At 43.5% G+C, this 27,030-nt stretch overlaps 1 protein-coding gene across 7 annotated transcripts in view; it reads left to right on the forward strand.

Annotated features, from left to right (window-relative positions):
* SYNPR (synaptoporin) overlaps positions 1-27,030 on the forward strand; it is a 176,919-nt gene that overhangs the window by 142,593 nt on the left and 7,296 nt on the right. For all 7 annotated transcript variants that reach the window (XM_008179453.4, XM_008179451.4, XM_065550645.1 and 4 more), the window contains one exon: positions 18,242-18,440. In XM_008179453.4, coding sequence (XP_008177675.1) covers positions 18,242-18,440 — 199 coding nt within the window. The remainder of the gene's footprint in view (positions 1-18,241; positions 18,441-27,030) is intronic.

Consider the following 27,030-nt stretch of genomic DNA (forward strand, 5'->3'; position numbering starts at 1 on the left):
AAAAATTAGCAGTGTCCATTCAAGTAGGCCACCCACTGTTTTGACTCACACCCTTCCTGCTACCTTTGGGTTTCATTCTCATTTGCCTGGCACCTTGTGCAGTCATTATACCAAATCAGAATGGTGACCTTTGTCATCCACTTTGCACAGGTTTAAGTGATTGTTCAAGGCAGGGGAGAATTGGGCCTTTTGTGCTAAGGCTCTGTGTTTGAGGGGTGGCGGGGAAGGAGGATGAGAGGGATTTGCTCTGGGAGAGCAGTACCAGTGTATGGTGGGGCTTCCATTGGTGTGGCTTACCCAGGGCCGGCTCCAGGCACCAGCTTGGCAAGCAGGTGCTTGGGGCGGCCACTTCAGAGAGGGGCGGCAGGTCCAGCTATTCGGTGGCAATTCAGCGGACGGTCCCTCACTCCCGCTTGGAGCGAAGGACCTTCCGCCGAATTGCCGCCAGAGATCACAATCGCGATCACGGCTTTTTTTTTTTTTTTTTTTTTTTTTTTGGCTGCTTGGGGTGGCCAAAACCCTGGAGCCGGCTCTGGGCTTACCCCAGTAGTTGACCAGCGCAGTGGGTCTATGGTAGGTGTCGTGTTACACCAGTGTACATTGTCCTAGTCTAGACAAGCCTCAACACAAATTCAGACTAGAAATAAATTGCATTTTTTTTTAACAGGGAGGGTAATTAACCATTCGAGCAACTTACCAATGAACGTGGTGGATTCTCTGTCACTTGAAGTCTTTAAGTGAAGGTGGGATCTCTTTCTAAAAGATATGCCATAGCACAAACACAAGTTATTGGGCTGGATGTAGGAACTTCACAGGGTGAAGCTCTCTGGCCTGCGCTATGCTGGAGGTCAGACTAGATGATCATAATGGTTCCTTCTAGCCTCTATCAGTCTGTAAAAGTCTCCTTTAAACCTGCTTACCAAGGTGTGACCTCCTTACCTATCACCTCTGAACTATGCCCATGGACAGGGTTAATAGCCAATCCTTTAAGGCTTTGTGTTCAATAATAGATCAGTAAAGCTGGAGCTCTTGAGCTCTATTGCGTAATTATATTCAGTTAGTATAGGCACTTAGGAATAGGTCACTGCTTTTATTATCTTTATCCACCGTGCCACTTCATATCCTGCTCTCAGCAATGCCTTTTATGCCTAATTTTGGCCCTCTGTGGATAGATTTGCCTAACCGGGCCTGTTTTTTAATAGCTGTAGTACAAACTGGAAGTGAAGTGAACGAAGACCATAATGTGGCCTCCAACTGCGCCAAGTTCAGGCGGAGAACCCTTCTGGGTGCCTGCTGCTCTCATTGGGACGTTTTAACCATTCCCTTTTCGTTTTAATGTGGCCTAAGAATACAAAGCTAACTTGAGTCTTCAGCATCTTGGGTTCCCACGAGACGACATCAGTATTAGTTTATGCTTCTTTTCATTTAACTCGGATTCACATACTTTGGTTATGTATGGTATTATTGGAAAGAGGGAAAGGTTTTATTTTTTTGAATAGGGCATTTAAAAGTGCTGACATGTTTTTCCATGTGTGGTTACAGCCAAACAATAACAATAACGTGGGGGTCAGATTCACAACTCATGTAAATCAACATAACTCTCTTGAAGTCAATTTCAACATTCATCGACTTCAATGACGCTACCCTGAGTTCCACCAGCTATACAATGTATAAATTCTGTTGGATGTGCAATTGCTGTATCATTGAATGCCTCGGAGTGTGTGGAAACCACCATTTGCTGTCAAGACTGTAGAGTGTATCTCCCAGACCAAGGAAAATGGAGTGTCATTAAACCTTGATGGCTCAGGTGGAAGCAGCTCAGGAGAATGGATGGCTGATGCCTAGAGAAACCAGTCCGACCAAGTTAGCTGGAAGGGGAAGGGGTTTAGAGCAGAGAGGCTCCGAGGGACTCACAGACACAGGAAGCTTGGCCAGGAAGGAGGAAGAGAGGGGCATACTGTCATAGCAGAAGCGTCCTTTTGAACTGCAGGACCAGGTGCAGAGGGAGGAGACTGGCTGCCCAGGAGAGAGGGAGTCTCCATGATTCGGAAGAGAAGCCATGCGCAGGAGAAGGGATCCTGGACTCCTTGAGGACTCTGACTTCAGCCCAAAGAACCCTCCAGAGCATGAGGAAACTGAGGCAGGCAAATACATATGGCTGGCTAATTGTTCAGTCTAGATCTGCATATTTCTCGTGCTACGTAAAGTAGAGTGATTGGTTTTGGGGAACCCTTACAAAGCCCATGTGTCTCTTTGCTTTCACTGTCAAGTTTCCCTGAAGAGGTCAGCTATAAACTCAGTGCAAGAACAAGGTTGGAGCTCTGGGAAAGGGAATGTTTAAACTACTGGAGGCTGAGGTGTAACATCAGGGTAGTTTCAAGCTAAGCATATGCTTAAGAGCTAAGCACGTGGGTTGAGTGTTTTGCTGAATTGGAGCCTTAGTAAAGGGCTGTCTATGCTTTACAGATCTCTAAGGCTCGTCAGTAACTGTCTTGCTACTAAATTTGAAGAGCAGCCTGCCCTATCCCAATGAAGGGTATCACTTGATTTACATATGTAACACTGACAGACCCCAGTCGTTGGTGGGCGGGATCAAACCTGGGACCTCAGGCGCTTAATACATGATCCTCTACTTGTTAACTAAGGCTGTAGAGCAAACTCATTAATCTCTCTCTCTCTCTAAGTGGTCTCGGTGCCACTTCCCCTAGCTGAGGAAGCGCGTCCCAAGCTTCAGAGACGTCCCAGTTGAAATCCCGGACGAGTCCCCACTTGTAACCCAGACGGGCCACCAGCCACATGGCTTTTAGCTCATGCAGTGAAGGTTCATGTACTAAGCTCCAGAGATCCCAGGTTCGATCCCTCCTGGCAACAACCGGAGTCTGTTGGTGTTACACATATATGCTCAGGAGAGTCCATTGATACATAACTGGCTCTGAAGTGAATGGGCAGGAAAGTGGGAGCAACATTCTCCAGGTAGCGTTGTGTTGCAAAGGAAGGAACATTTGGATTCTTAAATCAGCACTAATTGTAGGCTCCTCTATTGTGGCACTCGCAGCAATTGCATTTTTGATGAATTGGGACATTGTTGTTCCACGCTGACTTCTTGCTCTTAATAGACATGGTATTTTATGCTTCTTTACGCTGTTTTGGAGCCAGAGAAATCTTCACTAATGCTTTAGACGTAGTTGATTCTTAAAGTGTAAGTAATCCTTGGATTTATTAATGTATTCAGCTCTTTCCCCATTTCTATTTTAATATATATTCATGCAGGGTCTCTGTGGCATTCTGCATGCTGTGGTGTTTTATCTGAGCCTGTCATGAGGACTTTTTTCTGAAAGCAAGACTTTTTTTCAAAGTTACTTCTCTTGCAGATTTTTTTCCACTTTGTAATGCTGCTCTCTTCTAGAATATTTTTGAACATTTCAAGCCCTGACTTCAATGCCAGAACATAGGCAGCCAATGCAAAAAACATTCCTACCTACTTTACTTTGGTTGCTATTTGACTGAATTCCCATTGAGGTTATGTAGTGTCAATGTAGTGAGTAATTGAACAAATTCTCCCCCTTTTCCATCTTCCTTCAAAATACGTGTTCACAGTGCTGCTCTAGAATGCCAATTCCAAATCTAGATGAATCTACGGACCCCTTTGTAAAGCTTTCACAAGATTTTTTTGGTCTGTTCTGCTGTTACCCATGGCTTAGGCTTGAACTGATTTGCCTATGGTTTAGTGAAATATATCACTATTGCTATCCACTGTTAACGGATTACTGGGAGTGTATGTATGATCTTTGCTAATATGGCCACATTCTTTTATGGAATCTAGCACTGCTCCTGGATTCCTAGGTAATCGTTGTGGCACTTCGAGCCAGACCCTTAAAGGTATTTAAGTGCCTAAATACCTTTGAGGATCTAAGCCTTAATGCCTTCTTCCAGCAGTCCCAGTCTGCCCACTGCTTAATCATTGATTTTATACAGAAATAAGCAGTTTATCCCACAGTGGCATATACAGCGCAGAACATGTGAATAACAGATTGTCTCATTAAAAACAGAACTTCAACAAAAATTGCCTTGATCAAATGTTTGCACAATTGCCATGTGCAAGTGCTGGGACACTAACGAGTCAGGAAACTGAAAACATGGGAGAGAGGAAAATATTTTCCCGTATTCTGACTGGAAATCACCCAACAGAGCATACACTTTTAGTAAAGCTTTTCCAGATAAATTGCCAGTGGCATATTACATTTTTTTATATAATGTCTGTTGTGGAATTATACCCACAGGTGCGTTCTGACAGCATTCTAGGGAAGTGGACCCCTTTTAAATCCCTGAAGCCAGCTGTAATAAGAATGAGCTTTTTAGGATCCTGGCCCTACAAACGTTTCAGCAGGTGTGTGATGCATATGTGCAAGCATGTAGTGAAGCTGATGTCTGAAGCAGGACTGCTTCTGATTTTGCGTATCCCTAGGAAGACCTTAGTGAAAGTTATGAAAGGATTTTAAAAGTGAACATCTCTTGGACAGCGAACAATTTAAAAAAATACAAGGGGCCAAATCTGTAGCAACTGACACTTGATTTTTTGTGTGTATCTAGTTCTTAAGTGACACTTGATTTTTTTTTTTTTTTTTGGTCCTGTATTCACAAGAGGCATTGGGCCAGTTTTAGCAGTGATGTGTACATGGCATAAGTTAGATTAGGGTTGCCAACTTTCTACTCACACAAAGCCAAATACCCTTGCCCCGCCCCCTGCCCCACCCCTCCTTTGAGGCCCCATCCCTTCTACGAGGCCCTGCCCCGCTCACTTCATCCCCTCCCCCCCCATCGCTCGCTCTCCCCACCCTCACTCACTTGCTCATTTTCACCGGGCTGGCGCAGGGGGTTGGAGGTTGGGGTATGGGAGGGAGTGCGGGCTCTGGTGTGGGGCTGAAGATGAGGGATTTGGGATGCGGGAGGGGGATCAGGGCTGGGGCAAGGGGTTGGGGCACTGGAGGTTGGGGGGAGGGCTCTGGCTGTGGGTGCAGGCTCTGGGGTGGGGCTGGGGATGAGTGGGTTTGGGGTGCAGGAGGGTGCTCCAGGCTGGGAGTGAGGGGTTCGGAGGGCAGGAGAGGGATGGGGGTTGGGGCACAGGGGGGTGAGGGCTCTGGCTGTGGATGCAGGCTCTGGGGTGGGGCTGGGGATGAGAGGTTTGGGGTGCAGGAGGGTGCTCCAGGCTGGAATCTAGGGATTCAGAGGGAGGGAAGGAAGGAAGGAAGGAAGGAGGGAGGAAGGGAGGGATAGCTCAGTGGTTTGAGCATTGGCCTGCTAAACCCAGGGTTGTGAGTTCAATACTTGAGGGGGCCACTTAGGGAGCTGGGGCAAAATCAGTACTTGGTCCTGCTAGTGAAGGCAGGGGGCTGGACTTGATGACCTTTCAAGGTCCCTTCCAGTTCTAGGAGATAGGATATCTCCATTAATTTATTTATTTATTTTATTTATTTATCAGGGCTGGGCTAGGGGGTTGGGGCACGGGGAGAGGCAAAGGCTGCTGCTTACCTCAAGAAGCTCCCGGAAGCAGCAGCATATTTCTCCTCCGGCTCCTACGCGGAGGCACTGTCAGGCAGCTCCCCACACTGCCCCGTCTACAGGCGCCACCCCTGTAGCTCCCATTGGCCGTGCTTCCTAGCCAATGGGAGCTGCAGAGCCAGTGCTTGAGGTGGGAGCCACAGCAGGCACCCTGCCTTAGCTCCACTGCACCGTGGATTCGACTTTTGACCCTTTCGGCCTTTTCGAAAACCAGACATCTGGCCACCTGAGTTAGAGTCCCTTACACTCAGTTAGATTCCCTTAGACTCATGTACAAGAGAGCCTCTGTTGGTTTGTACCTGCGGTGGAGATGGAAGAAGGGATAAGTCAAAGAAAGGAGTTGAGTGCTGGGCATCTCTGAAAATCAGGCCTAATGTCTCAAGATGAGTCCCCTACAACACAGGTCCCCAGAATTGCTTGGACACTTGTGAAAGTGTAAACTGTACTGAATAAATAAATAAACGCTCCACGCCTACAGGTGAAGAAATATATCTGCAAATAGTGCTGTGAAGGGCGGTCTTATCCATATCAAATTGGAGTAAGGTAGGCAAAGATGGGGGAGAGGAACATTCAAGCAAATGTTAGTAATTGTTTTATCTGGAAAAAAATAGCAGAAGATACACAGGAGAACAGGTTTCAGAGTAGCAGCCGTGTTAGTCTGTATCCGCAAAAAGAACAGGAGTACTTGTGGCACCTTAGAGACTAACAAATTTATTTGATCATAAGCTTTTGTGGGCTACAGCCCACTTCATCGGATGCATAGAATGGAACATATATTGAGGAGATATATATACACACATACAGAGAGCATGAACAGGTGGGAGTTGTCTTACCAACTCTGAGAGGCCAATTAAGTAAGAGAAAAAAACTTTTGAAGTGATAATCAAGATAGCCCAGTACAGACAGTTTGATAAGAAGTGTGAGAATACTTACAAGGGGAGATAGATTCAATGTTTGTAATGGCTCAGCCATTCCCAGTTTCTATTCAAGCCTAAGTTGATTGTATCTAATTTGCATATCAATTCAAGCTCAGCAGTTTCTCGTTGGAGTCTGTTTTTGAAGCTTTTCTGTTGCAGAATTGCCACCCGCAGGTCTGTCATTGAGTGACCAGACAGGTTGAAGTGTTCTCCCACTGGTTTTTGAGTATTATGATTCCTGATGTCAGATTTGTGTCCATTAATTCTTTTGCGGAGAGACTGTCCGGTTTGGCCAATGTAGATGGCAGAGGGGCATTGCTGGCACATTGCTGGAGAACAGGGTTAGAGGTGGCAGCGTAAAATTGTTTCATAGCTTAATTAGCACATTTGGAGAGACGTTTTCTTCCTTTCCAAGAACCTCCCAAAGGGGATATTTCTGAAAAGGGGATGAAATGAGTGTTGGAGGAGGAAATGCAAAATGGTGTATCCTTTGAAATCACCTGTAGGTCACTTTTTATCTTTACTCTGTCTACTTAACCATACCACACCTTCACAGAATCCGCTGCTCCATCTTATAATTGTAGATGTTTGACCCTGAAAGGGCAAAGAGAACTTTAACTCCGAAAGACTTTGAAAAGATCACATGCAGTATTAAGAGATCATCTTTCTTTGAAAATAGATCCTACCTGACAGCTTCTTGATCCTGAGAAGTAAGTGGAAGTCACTGGATAAAGGTTAGAATTGGTGGGAAGTGGACATAGAATGGTAGGAACAATGGAATAGTCCATACTTCGTAGTAACGCTCCATTTGCAAGTGTCCACATTATTTAAGAGTACCTTCTGGAACTCTTATTACTGCTTCAGTTCTGCAATTAAAGATTTCCCCCGTTGTAAGGAATCCCTCTTCAAAGGCTAAACTTTAGAGCAGGAGTGAGGTGTATTCTAGGGATTCCAGTCATAGCCAACAAAAGCTCTCAGCTTCGTTGCTGTTCAAATGTTACTCTTCCCCAAAAGAGGAAACCTGAGCCTAATATGGCTAATTGCAGGAACCAATGGGGTTAATAAAAGCTCCAGATAATAATCGCAATAAATACAGCGGAGACAAATAACTCACAGCGCTGATGGACCTGACTTCTTATCAGTGGCTACTAGCCGGCTCCATCTACCCTCCTGATTCCTATAACAGAACCTGCTTCTTGGGTTGCTGTTATCGGATGGCCTTTCAGATGTTAAGGATTTAATCATTAAATAAGCAGCGACGCCAAGCACCGGAAGAACACACTTTCCTGCTTGGTTAAGAACTACTCTCCTTTGCTTTCCTTCTGGAGAACCATGCTGTGGGAAACGTTGGTGTTTCAGAAGATGTTGGCTATGGAAAAGAATACATTGTTGGGGATTTCAGAAGAGTGGAGACCATTCCTTCCCAGACAGATCTGCCCTTCTAGCTAAGGACCCTGGAACACATTTAAAGTATTTTTCCTTCATCAAAGTAGTAGATATAAGACTCCGCTTCTGGGAACATGATTTAGTCCATTAGAGGAATGGATAACAGATGTAAAGTCAGCATATGCCCACATCTGTAAATGTTCTTCAAATGGAGTTGGTGAAAGATTTAATATTCAGCACCTTTGTAAGACGCACTGCTCCTCTACATGCACAATTTCCCAGAGAAAGAATGGCTGAAGTCCATTGTCTGCAGAACAAATCAGCATGCTCAGGAGGAACTGCTGGGAACTTAATTATTTCCTAATGTATCTAAAAGAAGTTTCCTTACTTTGTTCCTTTGTTCACTAGAAAAACATAGACCATTAAAAATGTGTTGTTGGTTGTTTTTTTTTGGTCTCTTATCTCACCAGGGCCTGGGAGCTGTATGGATTCTATTCATTTCAGGAGATGACTTTTGTATTTCAGAACAGTACCTCCCCTTTTTAGAGATTACCAGCCGAAAGGAAACATTTCACCACATGTTCCTACAATAATTGCTACTGCAATAACTAGTGTCCAGGACACTCTCTCTTTTTCTGGTGGTTGTTCTGGTGGCATTGCTGTTAATACTTTCTTTTGTTTAAAATGGCAAAGAAAATTGACCATGGATGTAGCAGATAGAAACAAAAAATGGGGGGAAATAAAGCACAAAGGCAAGGAAGAAAATTTTATATTGTTTTTCCGTGGGGATTTTTGGACCAGAGCAAGAACAATATGTGGGTGTGTGATGGGGTAGTCTGCCCCTTCAGAGCAGTACAGCCTACTGGTCAGTCTTACCCATGGCATGGCTCTTCAAGAGTTTGGGTGGTCTGATACACACAGCCTGAGGAAATATGGGGAGAGGGGAAAGGAGTCCGCAAAGACCTGGCATTCAGAAGGAATCGCCAGGGCCTGGGCCCGGGAGCCTTGCAGCGGGTGTGGTGCCGGGCTCTCTTCTCACTCAGCTAATGAGGAATGAACTAGGAAGAGGATTCGATATAAATGCTGCCTCCTCCTTTATGGCAGGGCCGATGCCTGCAGACCCTAACGGGAGTAAGAAGGCTCCTGCAGCACCTGTGTTAGCAGGGAGAAGACACCAGCAACCGACGGCGCCAACCTTTCCGAGCCTGAGCACTAAGTGGGGCTAGCAGAGGTTGATAAATTGCCGCCCAGCTCCGGGAGGAGAGCTTGTGCTTCTGCGTGAGGAGAGATTTAAAGGCAGAGAAAAGGGACTGGGAATAGAGCTTAGAGAGCTGGCATGGGCGGATCCCTGAAAGCCAGAAGTACCTTTTGTTATTTGGGACTCTTCGTTATGGCCCTTTTTTCGTAGGAGGTTTTGTAATAAACAAGGAGGATATTATTGAATCAAGCATCCAGAGTACCTCAACTGGAATTATTGGCTTCCTGAGAAGGGACACTGAGGCAGGAAGTATGTGCAGCACCACACTGACTCAGCAGGAGGCGCTACAGAGCAGGCACTCCCTTCGACAGGGTGTCCCATTGAGTGTGTGGATGTCACGTGTCATGTGTTCGCCAGTGATAAGAGGAGATCAGTAACAGTGAATGTCATTCATGAGCAGGGGACAACTCCCCTTAACACAGCCTCCAATTAGATAAGGAATGGGGTCCCTTTGACGCTGCCACTTTCCCCACTGAAGGTGTCTTGAAACCTCACCATGGAAAGGCAACTTGAAAGGGGGTATTCAAATGGAAAGAGCTCACAAGCTTCCCACAAACCGTGCACAGCAGTGCTAACCCTTATTCTGTTCTCCTACCTCCAAGCTCTTGTTTCCTAGGGACATACAGTGAGTATCTGAAAAGACAGCAGTGCTTTAGTATTGCAGCACAAGGCAGAAGCCAAAAAACCCAAGGGGCCCTTTTATGATATTGTCAAGCTCGACAATATAGCTGTCTTGTCATCACATTTCTCATGACAACTTAGTTTGCAAAGCTGTAGGGAAAAAAAGGAGATAAAACGTAGGGTCTGAGTGTCTGATCTCACACAAGGTGTACCTGTATTGCTGTCAGTGGGCTTGTTAGAAATTTACACTCATATAAAAGAAATCAGAATGAGAAACCTTGGCTTGTAATAGCTACCATTGCTAGCTAGTGGTCAAGAAAGACCAGTTGCTTGATGTTCTTGAGGGTTTTATGCTGTTATAACAATAAACCATAAGGTTCATCTCGCTTTGCTGAGCGTTTTACAGGATATAAAGTCAGGTTCTCGTTCATCATTATTAATGTTTATTTATTAAGCAGCAACAATGTGTTTGGTGCTGTGAGAGACACAAAATACAGACAGTCCCTACCTTGAAGAGCATTCACTTTAATTTGGGGGGGAAAGGAAGTTTCTGGCATCTTTAGTGAATTGCTTTTTTCCCAGTTAAGAGCTTTTATTTCTGACGTGGCCAATACTTTGGACTTGAGCTACCCAGCAATCGGTGAGAATCAGTCTTGCTAACACAGACCTGTGATGCACACGCGAGAGCTGAACCTCAAATTATCATGAAGTTTTAAATGAACTAAAAGCTGTGGCACTGAACAGTGACAGAGTGATTAAACTGTGAAAGAGTCAGGTCGGTGTGGTGTCAGAATCAACAGTCTGAAATTTGTCATTGCTTCATCATAGGCAGGCTTTGAACCTGGGTTTTTTCTGGTTCTCTTACTCCACACGGCACACTTAAGGGCGTGATCCTCTGGGCAAGACAGCTGGAGATTTTCCTGCATTGGGACTGCAGGGGAGGACACTTAGCATCCGCTGGAAAGAAAGATGGGTCCAAGCCTCAAAGTTTCAGGAGTGGTTGGAGCTGGGCTTTCAGGTCAGTGCATTTAGAAATGAAGCCTGGATGCTAAGTCCAGGTACGAATTGGAACTTCAGCAACGTTTAGGGGTGTTTGGACCTGGGGTTTCAGTTCAGACCCATCCTCTGCCTAAAAACAATTTCTCACGTGAATTTGCAACATTGGGTGGAAGGAATTTATTGGGACGTTGCTGGGACTTTGCAAGACTGAACTGGAGATGTGTCTTTTATCGGCATCTCTACTTTTATTGAGTTTGATGCATGTGGAGCGTTGGTGTTTCATTGGACTTTGCTAGCATTGCCGGAGCAGAAAGAAGAAATGAATTACAGAAATTAAGGACTCAGAGGATAGAAAGAGAAGAGGAGAAATGTTGCTGTGCCATTCTTTTTCCCTACAGCCTCCCTCAGCCATCTCCTTTTCCCATCCAGTGTTATTCTATAGGTGTATGAGCAACAATTCACATGCAGTGAAATTTTCCCTGTCGGACATATATTTACCAGCAGTCAACAAACACAAATATGTCATAGAAAAATAGAGGGCTCTTCACAGGTGTTTATACTAAGGTCTGCAAGTAAAATTCATGCCAGGTTGAACTTGACTTTGTGGCCTTGGCACATTGACTTACTAGGACAGGTAGCACTGAACGTTGCCAGTGCTGCTAGTGCGCTGCTCCTTGTACTTAGGAGATGGGACAAGAGAGTAAAGGTGCAAGAGATGGTTGTAAAAAGCAGAAAGGGGCAGTTGAGTGGAGGAAGAACTGAGGGAGAAGACCAATGAAAAGAGGGAGAGGTGGGCTGGGTAGCGAGACCGGGGATCAGAAGTAACGGGGGATGAATAGAAAACAGAAGGGTAGGCAGAGATGCAGCAAAAGCGAAAGAAAGAGATGGAGAAAATGTCTTTGTGAGTCACTGAGAAGCAATGTTATCCCCAGAAAAGCTGAATCAGGCATCCAGCAATGGTAAGACAGTAGAGAAGAGTTTGGAGCTCCCAGCCTAACACAAGAAAATGTCCTTAAAGGGTGGGTAGAGGGTGATCCTAGTTGATAACCCCGACTCTTCATTTTTCACCTGGGACCTGTCCCAATTTAGCAAACATAGAATTATAGACTCAGAGAACTGGAAGGGACCTCAAGAGGTCATCTAGTCCCGTGTCCTGCACTTGTGGGAGGACTAAGTATTATCTAGACCATCCCTGACAGGTGTTTGTCCCACCTGCTCTTAAAAATCTCCAATGATGGAGATTCCACAACCTCCCTAGGCAATTTATTCCAGTGCTTAATCACCCTGACAGTTAGGAAGTTTTTCCTAATGTCCAACCTAAATCTCCCTTGCTGCAATTTAAACCCATTGCTTCTTGTCCTATCCTCAGAGTTTAAGAAAAACATTTTTCTTCCTCCTCCTTGTAACAATCTTTTACATACCTGAAAACTGTTATCATGTCCCCTCTCAGTCTTCTCTTTTCCAGATTAAACAAACCCAATTTTTTCAATCTCCCCTCATAGGTCATGTTTTCTAGACCTTTAATCATCTTTGTTGCTCTTCTCTGGACTCTCTCAAATTTGTCCACATTCTTCCTGAAATGTGGTGCCCAGAACTGGACACAATACTCTAGTTGAGGCCTAATCAGCGCAGAGTAGAGGGGAAGAATTACTTCTCGTGCCTTGCTTACAACACTCCTGCTAATACATCCCAGAATGATGTTCGCTTTTTTTGCAACAGTGTTACACTGTTGACTCATATTTAGCTTGTGATCCACTATGACCCCCGGATCCCTTTCTGCTGTACTCTTTCCTAAGCAGTCATTTCCCATTTTGTATGTGTGCAGCTGATTGTTCTGTCCTAAGTGGAGTACTTTGCATTTGTCCTCATTGAATTTCATCCTATTTACTTCAGACCATTTCTCCAGTTTGTCCAGATCATTTTGAATTTTAATCCTATCCTCCAAAGCACTTGCAACCCCTCCCAGCTTGGTGTCGTCCGCAAATGTTGTAAGTGTACTCTGTATGCCATTATCTAAATCATTTATGAAGATATTGAACAGAACTGGACTCAGAACTGATCCCTGTGAGATCCCACTCGTTATACCCTTCCAGCATGACTGTGAACCACTGATAACTACTCTCTGGGAACAGTTTTCCAGCCAGTTTTGCACCCACCTTATAGTAGCTCCATCCAGGTTGCATTTCCCTAGTTTTGTTTATGAGAAGGCCATGCGAGACAGTATCAAAAGCTTTACTCAAGTCAAGATATACCATGTCTACCGCTTTCCCCCTATCCACAAGGCTTGTTACCCTGTCAAAGAAAGCTATCAGGTTGGTTTGACACAATTTATTTTTGACAAATCCATGCTCACTGTTACTTATCACCTTATTATCTTCTAGATGTTTGCAAATTGATTGCTTAATTATTTGTTCCATTATCTTTCCGGGTACAGAAGTTGAGCTGACTGGTCTATAATTCCCTGGGTTGTCCTTATTTCTCTTTTTATAGTTTGGCACTATGTTTGCCCTTTTCCAGTCATCTGGAATCTCTCCCATCTTCCATGACTTTTCAAAGATAATCGCTAATGGCTCAGATATCTCCTCAGTCAGCTCCTTGAGTATTCTAGGATGCATTTCATCAGGCCCTGGTGACTTGAAGACATTTAACTTGTCCAAGTAATTTTTAACTTGTTCTTTCACTATTTTAGCCTCTTCTGATCCTACCTCATTTTCACTGGCATTCACTAGGTTAGACATCCAATCACCACCAACCTTCTTGGTGAAAACCAAAACAAAGAAGTCCTTAAGAACCTCTGCCATTTCTACATTTTCTGTTATTAGTTTTCCCCCCTTATTGAGTAACAGGCCTGCCCTGTCCTTGGTCTTCCTCTTGCTTCTAATGTATTTGTAGAATGTTTCCTTGTTACCCTTTATGTCTTTAGCTAGTTTGATCTCGTTTTGTGCCTTGGCCTTTCTCATTTTGTCCCTACATGCTTGTGTTAATTGCTTATATTCATACTTTGTAATTTGATCTAGTTTTCATTTTTTGTAGGACTCTTTTTTTATTTTGAACATCCAGAACAAATCCTGCAATGGTAATAATCCTGCCTAACCACCTGTATGTGAGGATCATCTATCTTCCTCCTGCTAGGGCTGAGTCATGGTCTATTTTTGAGCCCTTCTGTACAGCTGATCTATAGATTGTTTGGGCTGAGGTGAGGTGGCCACAAGTGGCACCAACTACTGCAGGCTCTCTTAGGGGCTGGGAAAATCTAAACATAGAAGCTCATGAGTAAAAATAATGTAATGAAAGAAGGCTGGTGTGATCACAGTGTATCCAGTATCCCGGTAAGACACTTGGCCAGGAAGGTACTGCCAGAGAGATCCAGGGGTTAGAAATTTAAAACAAAAACTTCAGGCCTATCATGGGTCAGAGCAAAGGACACAGTAAAGGTGAATGGAGGGTAGAAAAGAGAAACGATATCAATTAGTTTTCAAAGATCCCATCGAGCTTGCAAAAATCATTTTGAGAGACTCAGGGCCAGATCGTCAGACTTCAATGACATGAAGTCGATTTGCACCAGCTGAGGATCAGGCACCCAGCTTGAGAGGCATTGGAGGAAACTTCGCAGGACTGACCCTTAAATGTGGTGAGAATCACGTCCTTTAGTTACTTTACCTTTGGTCAGCTGCTTGCTACTCAGGTTAATTGCCTCAAAATGTTATTTCAGGACTGCAAGCGGAAAAGAAAGGGCTAGAAACAGATTTTGAAATGATAAACTGTGGGCAAACTCCTAATATTACCTCTTTTTAGTCTTTCTTTTTCTACCTCATTGCTTTTATGGTTTAACTAAGCACAGTTCCGTGATGCTTAAAAAGCTAATGCTGGGTCTGAAGTGAAATTTACAAGTCAGGGTCTTGTGTCTTTGCAAGTCTGTTTAACAGGTGTTAACATAAAAACTGCCCAGATGGCGCCGATCCTCCGAGCAAAGCCCGTCTCTTAATAATTTCATTCTTCCCCATTAGAGGACAAAGCCTTCGCTCTGCCCAGCTGGTAAATGTATGCATCAAACTCCCACAGTGGTTGCCATTAAAACATCACCACAGTTGCCTCAGAGTCATATTTGAGCTATAACAATATTTTCTGCAGTATTTCAGACCCATAAATTCGTAGAGAAGCATTCAGTAAACTGAGCTTAGATAAATAACTGGCAACTTTGCTGTCAGGTTCAGAGGGGCTGAGGACCAAATGGGCATTGGAGACCGAACCATTCCTAGTGGTGGTTCTCCCCGAATAGATCAGAATTAAGATACATTGGCAAAATACCCTCAAGGAAGCTTGGAGAGCAGCTAACGGCGATGCCCCTGTTCCATGTAGTGATCAGTAATGTAATTAACCTGCTTGTGGAATCAGAGGATGGTCATGCTTAATAACTGATCCAGAGCCCACTGAGATCAATGCAAAGATTCCCGTTGATTCGAATGGGCTTTGAATCAAGTCCAGTAAATAAGCAAAGGTGTGCAAGGGAAGTGTTTCTTGCTAGTTGCTGGCTGGAGATTATTTTTCTGTCCATGGCCAGGCCACCTTAAACACTCTAACCCTGATTATGTTTATAAAAAACCTTTTGTCTCCAGGACTTGCAAAATCCCAGAGACAGGCACTAGGAGATATTTTCTTTTTCCATGGGAAGACAATAAGCCTTGATGAAAAATGTTTGCATAATAGAGACAGGAAGCTTTAAAACCAAGTCAGATAACTGTCTGAATATATGTTCAGTATCTCTCTCATATGTTCAGTTTTAATCAGACTTTGTTGGCTGAGGGGGGACAAGAGCGTCTGTTACTGTACATCTCCAGAACGCTGGAATCTAAGGCGACAAATGAATTATTTTAGCCATACCAAGGTTATAGCAGCAGGAGCTCAGTGAAGAATATGTCTGCAGCAAGTAAATATCTTTATGCATCAGCCAACGAGAGAGTTCCTTCTGTGCATTTAGTTCGGTTCTGTTTGGCTTAGAAGAAGAAAAAGCCATGCAATCCACCGACGTCCATTAATCTACCTTGTGAGATTTCTACTGTGGATATCTTGTTTTCCTCTAAGGGCCTAATTCTCTTTAGTTAGAAATATATTCATGACTGCTGTTACCTTTGGCACTCAGTTCCACACATTAATTACCCTCTGTGCTAAGGAATGTCTCCCCTAAGGCTCAGCCCTTTCTTAGCTTCAGATCATAACCGCTTTTGGAAATTGCTGCTACCTCTCCAATAGCTGTGTCACCTCCACCTTTCCTAGACCCTCAGCATTGTATCTGCACCTCTGTCATGCCCTCCTTAATCTGCTCCTCAATTGTGTCATTAGATCAGCTTTTCTAACCACCCAATAGCTATCACCCAGAACCCCCTTTGTTCCTGGTATTTATAAATGTAACAGACTAGGGCTCACAGACATGGTTGAGCCCACTGTTCGTGCAGCACCACTTCTGCCTGGTGCTCTGTTCCTGCATTCTAATGCTGTTTGATTTCCGAGTTACTATCAGACACTGAGTTAACGGGATTAGGTTTCTTTCTAGACCAGGGGTCTACAACCTTTGGCACGCAGCCCGCCAGGGTAAGCCCCCTGGCGGGCCGGGCCGGGCCGGTTTGTTTACCTGCAGCATCTGCAGGTTCGGCCGATCGCAGCTCCCACTGGTCGCGGTTCGCCGCTCCAGGCCAATGGGGGCTGCAGGAAGTGGCGCGGGCCAAGGGATGTGCTGGCCACCGCTTCCCACCACCCCCATTGGCCTGGAGCAGCGAACCGTAGCCAGTGGGAGCTGCGATCGGCCGAACCTGCGGACGCTGCAGGTAAACAAACCGGTCCGGCCTGCCAGGGTGCTTACCCCAGTGAGCCCCATGCCAAAGGTTGCCGACCCCTGGTCTAGACCAGTTGTTGTTGTAGTGTGGGACCATTTAAGTCAAGGCCTCTACCATTTCTCTTTACATTGGGCTCCATTCCATTCCGTGGGCTACTCATACCATAGTGCCTCGCTAGTCTGGTTCTGCCTTGCAATCGGCTAGCCGTATGTGTAGAGTTCTTTGGGGAACAGTATTCTGGAGTATGTCATATCACAAGGTCACCTTCTCATGCTGCAAGAAAAGGGGCTCTTTGGCTTTCCTGAGGCAGGCTGGGAAAGCTAGAAGTCTGTCTGATGCTACCTGTCTCACTGTGCATTCAGTACCGCCCCTGTCGGCCAGTCGGAGCTGCCCCTGCACAGAGGCATCCATGCCTGGATTTTCTGCTTAATGGAATCTCTTCAGATACTTGGTACCTGAGTTCTTGCCAGGGGCGGTGATGGGAATAGTGCTTCAGCTACATAAGTGTCCGGAGTTGAGTGCCAGTAGACACTTTTCAGCGCTCCGGATCGGCTATGAGACCCATGATTTTGGAGCAGAATGGCAAGGGGAGATTGATTGGCTGCCCAAACCATGGGGCGATCTTTTAACTGGCATTTGTTGGGAAGTATTAATATTAAAAATAACCCCCCCACACATAGTCCTAATCTTAACCTCTGTTCATGCCAGTGGTGGATAACAGAACCCAATGCATCAAGCCAGGGGGAGTGTTGGGTCACAAAGTGCTTCTTCCTGGCTTGCAAACATCTTTCCATGGCATGATCTGGGGAAGCTGGTGTTGGTTGAACAGAGGGGACAGCCTCTGCTTGGGAAATGCTGGTGCAATTTAGAGCTGAGTCAGCAGTGACTGGTTCGTGCACTCTCTCTCTCTCTCTCTCACACACACACACACACACACACACACACACACACACACACACACACACACACACACACACACACACACACACACTGATTTTCTGCTGCAACCACATTTCGAAAGCCTTTTATGTTAAAGTGCCACATACCACACAGTCATGAGTTAAAGATCCACTGGAAGCCAGGCACTATGCAATTTCAGAACTGAACTCAAGACCTGAGCTTGCTTTAATGATTTATTAAACCAGCAAATTGCACGGTCTTTGTCTTTCATTCTGGATTAGATTGCAAGCAATTTTGTGCTGAATTAATTGTTCTCAAGAAATCAAGAGTCACCCGGTTTTGTAATGTTTCCTCCCCTTAATTATTGCAAAAGTGAAAAATCTGAGATTTTTTGCTTAGATGAACAAGAGTAAATTTTACTTTTCCCTACAGGACTTCACCGTTATCTCAGATGTTTGTGCAAAAATGTTGAAATGGTCTTACTTAAAGCTAATATTTGTTTATGATGCAGTTGATTTAAAGGTTTTAATTTAGGTTATTACGTTCCCAATCCTGCAAACACTTGCACATATGAGTAACCTTAAGCATGTGACTAGCTCCATTGAACTCAGTCAACAGGACTGCTCACACACACAAGTGTTTATAGGATTGAGACCGACATATGTCAGCATTTAAAGCATTGAGAACACAGCTCGGATGTAACCATATCACTAGTAGGTAACAAATCCCTAGGCCTTTTCAACTCACCTCTCCTGTCTTGGATTTTTTAGGTTGCATCAGGTGAATTTTGATGCTCCCACCTGCGAAGGCAAACGACGAGAAACGCTTTCGCTAATAGGGGACTTCTCTTCTTCTGCGGAATTCTTCGTCACTATCGCGGTCTTTGCCTTCCTCTATTCCTTGGCAGCCACCGTTGTTTACATTTTCTTCCAGAACAAATATCGTGAAAACAACAGGGGGCCTTTAATTGTAAGTGGGAATTTTCAGTGTCCTCAAATCTGTGTCTTTTTCCTATTGGATTTTTGGTGCTTGTGTTTGTTGTCTTGTTGGAGAATTGATGAGTGTCCCACTTCCTTGCGCGGCTCTTGACTCTGATACTTTAATGTTGATTTAATGTTGATTTAATGTTGATTTAATCATTTAGGACCATGAGAAGAGGGATGATGGAAACCACATGGCCCATATAAATATAATTTGGTCTCAGTCCTGTGAGTACGTGTGGTACATTCTGCCCATTGACTTCAATGAGACTTTTCAATTGTGTTGGCTACTGGTGGGAAGTGGTGAATGGATGGTCTGGGAAGGAGAGATTGCTGAGGCCGGGAAGAAGTAGGCAGGTGGAAAAGCAGGGGGAGAAGAGAAATCTCTAGGAGCAATACAGATCTTAGAGTGACCCTAACAGGCCACTAAAATGATGCGTTGGCGCCCAAGCTTAACCCTGAAGACAGCTTGTTTGTTGATTGAGCAGCTACATCCACACCTAAATGTTAGACCATTATCTGCTGTAGATTTGTGGAGAATGCCACAGGGGCCTAAGCTACTGTGAAGTCAGCTAGAAAGATTTTGCTCCCTGAGATGGGGTTTTGTCACATTATTTGTGGAATGTTTCTGGGGCTGGTTGTGCAGCATCCCACTGTCCTCCATGCTGAGTTCCCTGTGGGTGCCCAGTTCCACACTGGGTATTCATTTATCCCACTATTTAAGCTAACAGCATTGTGCAGCTCCCGCTTCAGTGCACAGTAGCTGTGGTTGTTTCTCTACAAAAATTGATTCTTGCGAGGTCAGAATATAAATCAATGGCTATTAAATAGCCACTTTATTAGAAATCAGTCTTTTAGGGTCCTTTTCTTCCTGGGTTCCATTCGCACTTGAATGCATCATGAATCGTGAGATGCCCTGTGGTCTGTTTATTCAGATAATCTCTGAGTGTTTGAGTCTCACGCTACACTCGTATTTAATTGGTTCTCTGAATGTGCAAGTTTTTACAGGAACCCACTTGTGTCTTGTCTCCTTATTCACATATTGAATTCTTCCCTCCAAAGATTGTAGAGGAGAAAAAGGATACACTAGGGTGAGTTGTGAAACATGAGGCTGTGGAGAACAATTCAATTAGAGAGGGGCTTAAGGGAAAAAATTCAGCTCTGGATTTCAAATACCCCAAAGTTCATTGAGGCGGGGGGGGGAGGGGGTGTGATCCAGTCTATTTGGTTTAGAACTGTCTCTACAATGACTCATAGTTTTACATGTATAATAAAAACACAAGGTAAATAAAAGCAAAATACTATAAATTGCCAATATAGAAGGGATGTACCTATTAAAGGAAATGTCTAGAGTAAAAGTAATGAAAGAAGAAAAACAGGAAGGTTGCATAAATATCTTTTTAGTGCTGGCTGAAAAGTTTTTCTTTAAAAAATGTCTATTTTGAGCTATTCAACTTTTTTGCAACATTCAGAATTTCCAACGTTTTGACAAATTGATTTAAAATAAAAAAATCAGTTTCGATTCCCATTTAATGAAATAAAAATGAAAATGTTTTGGGTTTGGGGTTTTTGTCTCCCTTTTCTCCCTTTTCACACTGGAGGGAAAAACATTTACTGGAAAAGGTGAGGGAGAAAGAGGAGAAATCCCTAAAAAAAAGTGTAATACAAAAATGTTTTGCTTTGATTCCATTTGATTTGATTTGAATGAAGTACATTTTTATTTCAAGTTGCTTAATCAGAAAATCTGAATATTCCACAGGAAAAAAGCTGAACAAAATGAAAAATGTTGGTTTCAATTGTTTTGTGGAAAATAATTCAAATTTTTTGACCAACTGCAATCACTACAGAAAATAACTTACAAGGAGAGTGGAAAAATCATACTAAAATCTCAGAATATCATGTAGTTTGTTATTGCATGATATTTTACTCTTAAGAATATTACCGCCATATTGCTTCCAAAATTCATTCAAAATCCATGATGCAGTCTGTCACAGGTAACAGTGTAGTATTAATTCACTGTGTTCTATTTAATCAATTGTAATGGAGTCCAGGGGTTACATTTAATAGGCTTCTGTGGTTAATGTTGTTGTTCTCAGTTTTTCCGTCTGTAAAACAGGGATAATTTACGTTACTCATAAGGGAGTTCTAAATATTAAGACGTCTGTTTGCACAGTGTTTTAAAGCTGTAACCAGCTGTTGGTGCTGAATATTGTTATGAAGTGTCATTGTAGCATCACATCTTGCTCGGTATCTTAGTAATGAATACACATGAAAATTTCAGAGAAATTCTAGTAAGTTGCTGAGATTTTTTTCTGTTGGAAATATCATTAAATGCAACTTTTAACTGGCCTGTCCATTTACACAGCATGGTTGGGAGCATAGTAACCATAACATCTTATGCTGTCAATTATTGACCCTCTTGGTTATCTCATTGAGTACTTGTACTCCCGTGTCTGTCTATATCCATCTGTCCAGCTCCTTGGGGCACAGACTGTCTTTACGTTCTGTGTTTGTGCCGTGCCTAGCACAGTGGGCTCTGGTCCAAGATTAGGGCTCCTAGGCTCTACCATAATATAAATAAATAATAAAATTAATAATTTGTACATGCAGTGAGATTCATTGGGAGCGTTTGGGTGCTGACCATAAATTAATGGAGATATCCCATCTCCTAGAACTGGAAGGGACCTTGAAAGGTCATTGAGTCCAGTCCCCTGCCTTCACTAGCAGGACCAAGTACTGATTTTGCCCCAGATCCCTAAGTGGCCCCCTCAAGGATTGAACTCACAACCCTGGGTTTAGCAGGCCAATGCTCAAACCACTGAGCTATCCCTCCCCCAAAACCACAAACCCTCTATTTTTAAGGCTCTTGTGGAAGCACATTGGAGGTGGAATGAGATGCTGCCAACACTGTTCTTGGAACATTCACCTTAATATTCTCTTGAAGCGGTTTCCTTAAAGGAAACAAGCTTAATCTTCTCTTCAGGTTGGAGAGACCAATCTCTCTTACAGAGATAACATGGGTGGCACAAATCGACACCGAGTAGCCCTGCCCTTCCCATTTCAGCCAGAAACACGTCTCCTAGTCAATTGTGGAGAATCTGCCACCTCTCCAAGTGAGAGGAAGGAAATGGGAGTAAGGCCTCAGTCACTAAGCCCAATGGAAAAGAGAAGTGATTATGAGACACAGTCATTTAAAACGTCTCTACCTGAAAGAGTTAGTGTAGCGGTGAGGCACAAAGAAGCAAAAAACGTCATCAATCAAGTGGCCCGTCAGTCTCCGTACTTTTCACCTTCAGGCCTAGTTGCTCCCCCTAACCATCTATTGGTGCCAAAAGAAGGCAGACATAGCAAGACAACAAGTGGAGGGAAGACCTAAAAAACCTTGCTCTGTGCAATGGCAAAATATCATCAAAACAGAGAGACCAAGAGGCAGAACCTACAAAGGAAGAAAAAGCAGGTACAGCCAGACCTCATTCAAGGGCCTATATCATCTGAGTTTACTTCCCAATATGAAAATTAAAAGTGCAGACCAGCATCATGTATGGCACAAGTCCATGTAGCCCATGTAACGGTGAAATACTGGCAGTGAAAAGCCTGTAACACACCTTTCAGCTCCAGGTTAACGTTGCAGTTGAATGTAGTATCCAGGAAGATATATCCAATGTATGGCTATCTTTGATCCCTGAGACGCTGAACTTCCCAAAGAAAGTTATTCTACAACTCTAGAATGTTCTCTGCAGCGCTGAAGCAATCTAAGAGGCCTCCTATTCACATCACTAGAGATACATAGACCAATTGTCAGTTATTTCCTCTAATCACGGGGGACGGGCACTCCTAGTGCCATTTCTATAATGCATTTTTTCCTGCTCCTCAGTGAATCATCAGGTAGAAGAAGATCACGATTTCAGTCTTCACTTTGTTTTTGTCCCTGATCCCAGGCTGACCTTGAACAAAAAACCCACCCCTTTTAAACTTCACTCTCACTCTTCAATTAACATTTGTTCATTCTGTGATTACTCCCACCTTTAAATTTCACGTTTCAGGGAGCTGCTTTTTGCTTTTTTCAGGATTTTTAAAATAAATTCTATAGGAAAAATGGGGGAAAAGCTGTGTCACTTGAAAGTTAAAAAAAGGACAGAAACCCTGAAATAGACAATAGGAGCACTGCCAATGAATCAAATCGCATTGAGCCTAATTTAATGTGAAGTATAGTATCAATAAAACAGATTCAACATTTTAATTCCTTGCAGGAACAAGAAAATCATATAACATATATTTCGGTAATTAAAGGTTTTAAATAGTAAAAGCAATATTTATTATCGGGACAACCCAGAAATCATTAGATAGTATAACTTATTTGTACAAATATACACATTTGTGTGTTAAAGTTTTCCATAAACATCACTTTAATTGAAGCTTATATTTTCTTGAGAAGGAGAGAACAGTAAGAAATCAAACATTATTGTGATTAAATATTTCCAATAACGAAAGATTTTAGTTCCCTCTGCTGCCAGTCTGATGATAATGCTAAAGACAGTGCAGGTAGTGATGCCTATCAGTAAAGTTTCCATTATAAGACCCTGTTTTTAGTTACTTATTACTCTACCAAATTTTAACCTGCCTAAGATTGAACTTTTTTGAAAAGTATCAACGCTAATGAATCATAGAATCATAGAATATCAGAGTTGGAAGGGACCTCAGGAGGTCATCTAGCTCAAAGCAGGACCAATCCCCAACTTTGTCAAGCCTGACCTTAAAAACCTCTAAGGAAGGAGATTCCACCACCTCCCTATGTAACCCATTCCAGTGGTTCACCACCCTCCTAGTGAAAAAGTTTTTCCTAATATCCAACCTAAACCTCCCCCACTGAAACTTGAGACCATTACTCCTTGTTCTGTCATCTGTCATCCATTACTCAGGGCAGGTAGCTAATCTGAGACTGATGGCCCTGTTTCTGAGCACATCACAGCGGAGTGACTCCATTATCTCCCAGGGAGTCGCTCCTGATTTACGCTGGTCTGAGATCAGAATCAGACTGGATAACCTTAATGCATTCCAGCCTCATCTAGTTCAATAATGTACTGAAAAGCTATATAGTCTCAGTCATTGGCAAGCAGATAGTAACCAATTCAATTAAGCCAGACAAAGCTTTTGGGAATGTGGGGTAGGCAACGGGATATTTCCATCATGTCCTGAATGGGACACTGTTTGGGAGAACATTCATAATCTGCGTCAGTCAGTACATATCGCTCCATCGTCTTGTTTTTCTTCACAAGCTTCTCCATGTGTACACCACTTAGAATATGTAATGTGACAGCTACAATACATTGTGCCTTCCTCTGCTTTTACTGTTTTCTGGGGGAGAGTTATAGGTCATCCTGAAAAATCACATACATTTAATTACATTGCAAACCTTTCAGTAGAGGTTGAAATTGTGCTTCCTTATTGAATCTAAGAACAATGAGAGAGAATGTGGAACGTCCATTCTAATTGTTTATAATTTAGAGCTGAGTGAAATCTTTTGTAAAGAGGAGCATCTCAAAGGGAAATGCTGGTAGGCATTATTATTTTTCATTCATTTGAATTACAGTGGTGCCCGGAGGGCCTCAACCATGATACCAAGAGCAAGGCCCCTTTGTGCTAGCTGCTACACTTTTATTTCATAAGAAATTGCCCGTGCTTTGAAGAATTTAGTCTAAATACACAAGATATAGGCTGGGAGAAGGATAATACTATTATCCCCATTGTACCGAAGGAGAACTTTTACATGAACATGCTAATATAGAGATGACTTTGTCTTCAGAAAAGGAGCACTTTGTATGGCTGAAGGAAAGTGCATATTCTGGAAATGATTGGCTGTTCTTTTGAAGGAGGCAGAACAAAAGTTCAATGTCTTTGTTCAATCAGTCACCTGGGAGATGTTACAAAGAAATGGGGAATTAATGGTTGGTGGCTCATTACCGTTAATTTGGTTCGTAATTAAAAATTCACAATGATATATCCATGAAAACTGTAGCATTTTTTTAATCTAAAATGTTCTGATGGGCCCCTTCAAATATTGTGGGGATTGGATTGGAAAAACAGCCACATATCTGGACCTGAATCTTCTCCAAATGTAGAGTTGTCCATACCCAGTCACACTGCTGGGTTACAAAATTAGGAACTTGCCTCCAGCAGTAGCAAATACCGTATAGAAAGACCAGAGGAATCCCTATAATGCTCGTTGCCATTTTTTAATGCAGCTGAAGAGGAAGAGCTGCTGTGCTCTGCTAAAGGATGTTGTGAAGGCCAAGACTATAATGTGGTTCAAAAAAGAACTAGATAAGTTCATGGAGGATAGATCCATCAATGGCTATTAGCCAGGATGGGCAGGGATGGTGTCCCTAGCCTCTGTTTGCCAAAAGCTGGGAATAGGCGATGGGGGATGGATCACTTGATGATTACCTGTTCTGTCCATTCCCTCTGAGGCACCTGGCATTGGCCACTGTCAGAAGACAGGATACTGGGCTAGATGGACCTTTCGTCTGACCCAGTATGGGCGTTCTTATGTTCTTATCCATATGCTCTAAAGTCTGCCATGTGATTGTGCCTATCTAAACATACATAGGTACAAATGTTGCTATTGTTCAAAGTATCCCTTGATGCCATCTGACTTAGTGACCTTCCGCAACACTGAAGTGTGGAAGGTGGCAACACTCTTGGCAAAGTAGCGTTTGTGAATTTGACTGCCTCAGGTTTGAGAGATGCTCTTGTTCTTGTATTTTGAGGGCAGTGGGGTGAATGCCATAGTCACTCGTCACTCGGCAGCTCATTTTAAAGCTTTATCCTCTAGTATATGCTGGCAACAAACTTCCACACCATTAACCAATAAACAGAGGCTGAGTTTTCATTGAGGCGTCCTAGGAATCAGGCCATCTCCAAAATGATCATTGCACTGTGGGACAGGACCAGGAGGGCTGTTTGCACCATGTGTGCTCATACGATAGTGAGATCCACCCACACAGAAGAGATTAAGGCTACAAAGGCCTGGTCTACACTGTGGGGGGGATTGATCTAAGATACGCAACTTCAGCCATGAGAATAGCGTAGCTGAAGTCGACGTACCTTAGATCGACTTAGGTTGACTTACTTTGCGTCCTCGCGGCGCGGGATCAACAGCCGCCGCTCCCCCGTCGACTCCGCTTCTGCCTCTCGCCCTGGTGGAGTTCCGGAGTCGACGGGGAGCGCGTTCGGGGATCGATCATTAGACATACCCAAAGATTGAGCATCAATTGCTGCTCGTCCCTGGTGAAGCCTAGTCTATTTGGCATGATTGTAAACAGATTGGAGCCCTTGGGAGAGATCTACAACTGGTATAAATTGGTGTCGTTTCAATAGAGCCATGCTGATTGGCACCCGCTCAAGATGTGCTCCTGTGTGTGTGTGCGTACAAGTTGCACGCCACTAGATTAACAGGGAGCAAGTGGAATTTAGCATCTTAAACTTAAACAGATGCTCCCTGGTGCACTGTAAATATTTACATATATTTTGTCAAACCAAGTGGAGTGGGCATTAATGAAGGGAAATGCTAGAAAACAAGAGAGAGTTGCTGTCTCTTTGCAGTTAAGAGTGATGGTTTTTTCTTTGTGAGATGGAGAAAGGAGAGTTAAATGCATGTAATGAGCAGGTACTGAATTGCACATAAAACATAAAGATAAACTCGCTAGGGCTGGTACAACGGGTGGAGGATGTTCCCCAGTTTTTTGTCGGTTCAATTTGTATGGTTTTTGAATCTCTCTCTAGCTGAAATGGTTCTAGTAAGTTCCAGTTTCAAGCTGAAATTTTGCATTTTCCAAATTTCACGAGGAAGCGCTATGGTAGCTCTCTGGCTATTTTGGGCTGGGGGGTGGGGGGGAAGACCAATGGGAGAGCTTTTCTTGTTGTTGACTGTCTCAGAGCTCACCAAATGCAGACACTTCCTCTGAGAAAATCATTCACAGTAACGTCTCCTAACCCTCTTAGCCACCTGAGCTCAATTCAGACAGCAAGGGACCCAGAACCAAAACTGTGAGACTAACGTGAGCCATCACAACAACAAGTGCAGTTTGAAATTTGAAAAACAGTAACGTGGCACAAGTCTGACACCAACAAAATGTTTCTCAGTCCTAATAGAAAAGAAAAATCATGTAAAATTTCATTGGAAAAAAAATAAAATGTCATAAAAGTGCTCCAATGAGGAATGTTTTTGCCAAACTCAAAAACAGACAAACTGTTTTGCTATGAATATTAAATGCAATTCTTAACATTACCCTCTTGGATCTGCACAGTATATTTCAAATCTAGATTTCTGCTTTCCCTGAATGTGCAGCCCTGGCCTCTTTTCCAAAGGAAAAGAGCAGAGTGTGTGAGCTGAGCTTTGAGAGAGAAACTTTGCAGTGAGGAGTGAGCGGTAACCATGCAACAATACAGGTTGCAGTGATCCATAGACATCGTTGAGGGATAGCTACTAAAAATGCTGATTTTTGTTCGAAAGAAAAAAAATTGCTCAGGGGATATTAAATATTCAAAATGTAAGATTTGTTTTAGAATGCAGAAACTCA

This window comes from Chrysemys picta, chromosome 7, assembly GCF_011386835.1.
Source record: "Chrysemys picta bellii isolate R12L10 chromosome 7, ASM1138683v2, whole genome shotgun sequence".
Lineage (NCBI taxonomy): Eukaryota > Metazoa > Chordata > Testudines > Emydidae > Chrysemys > Chrysemys picta.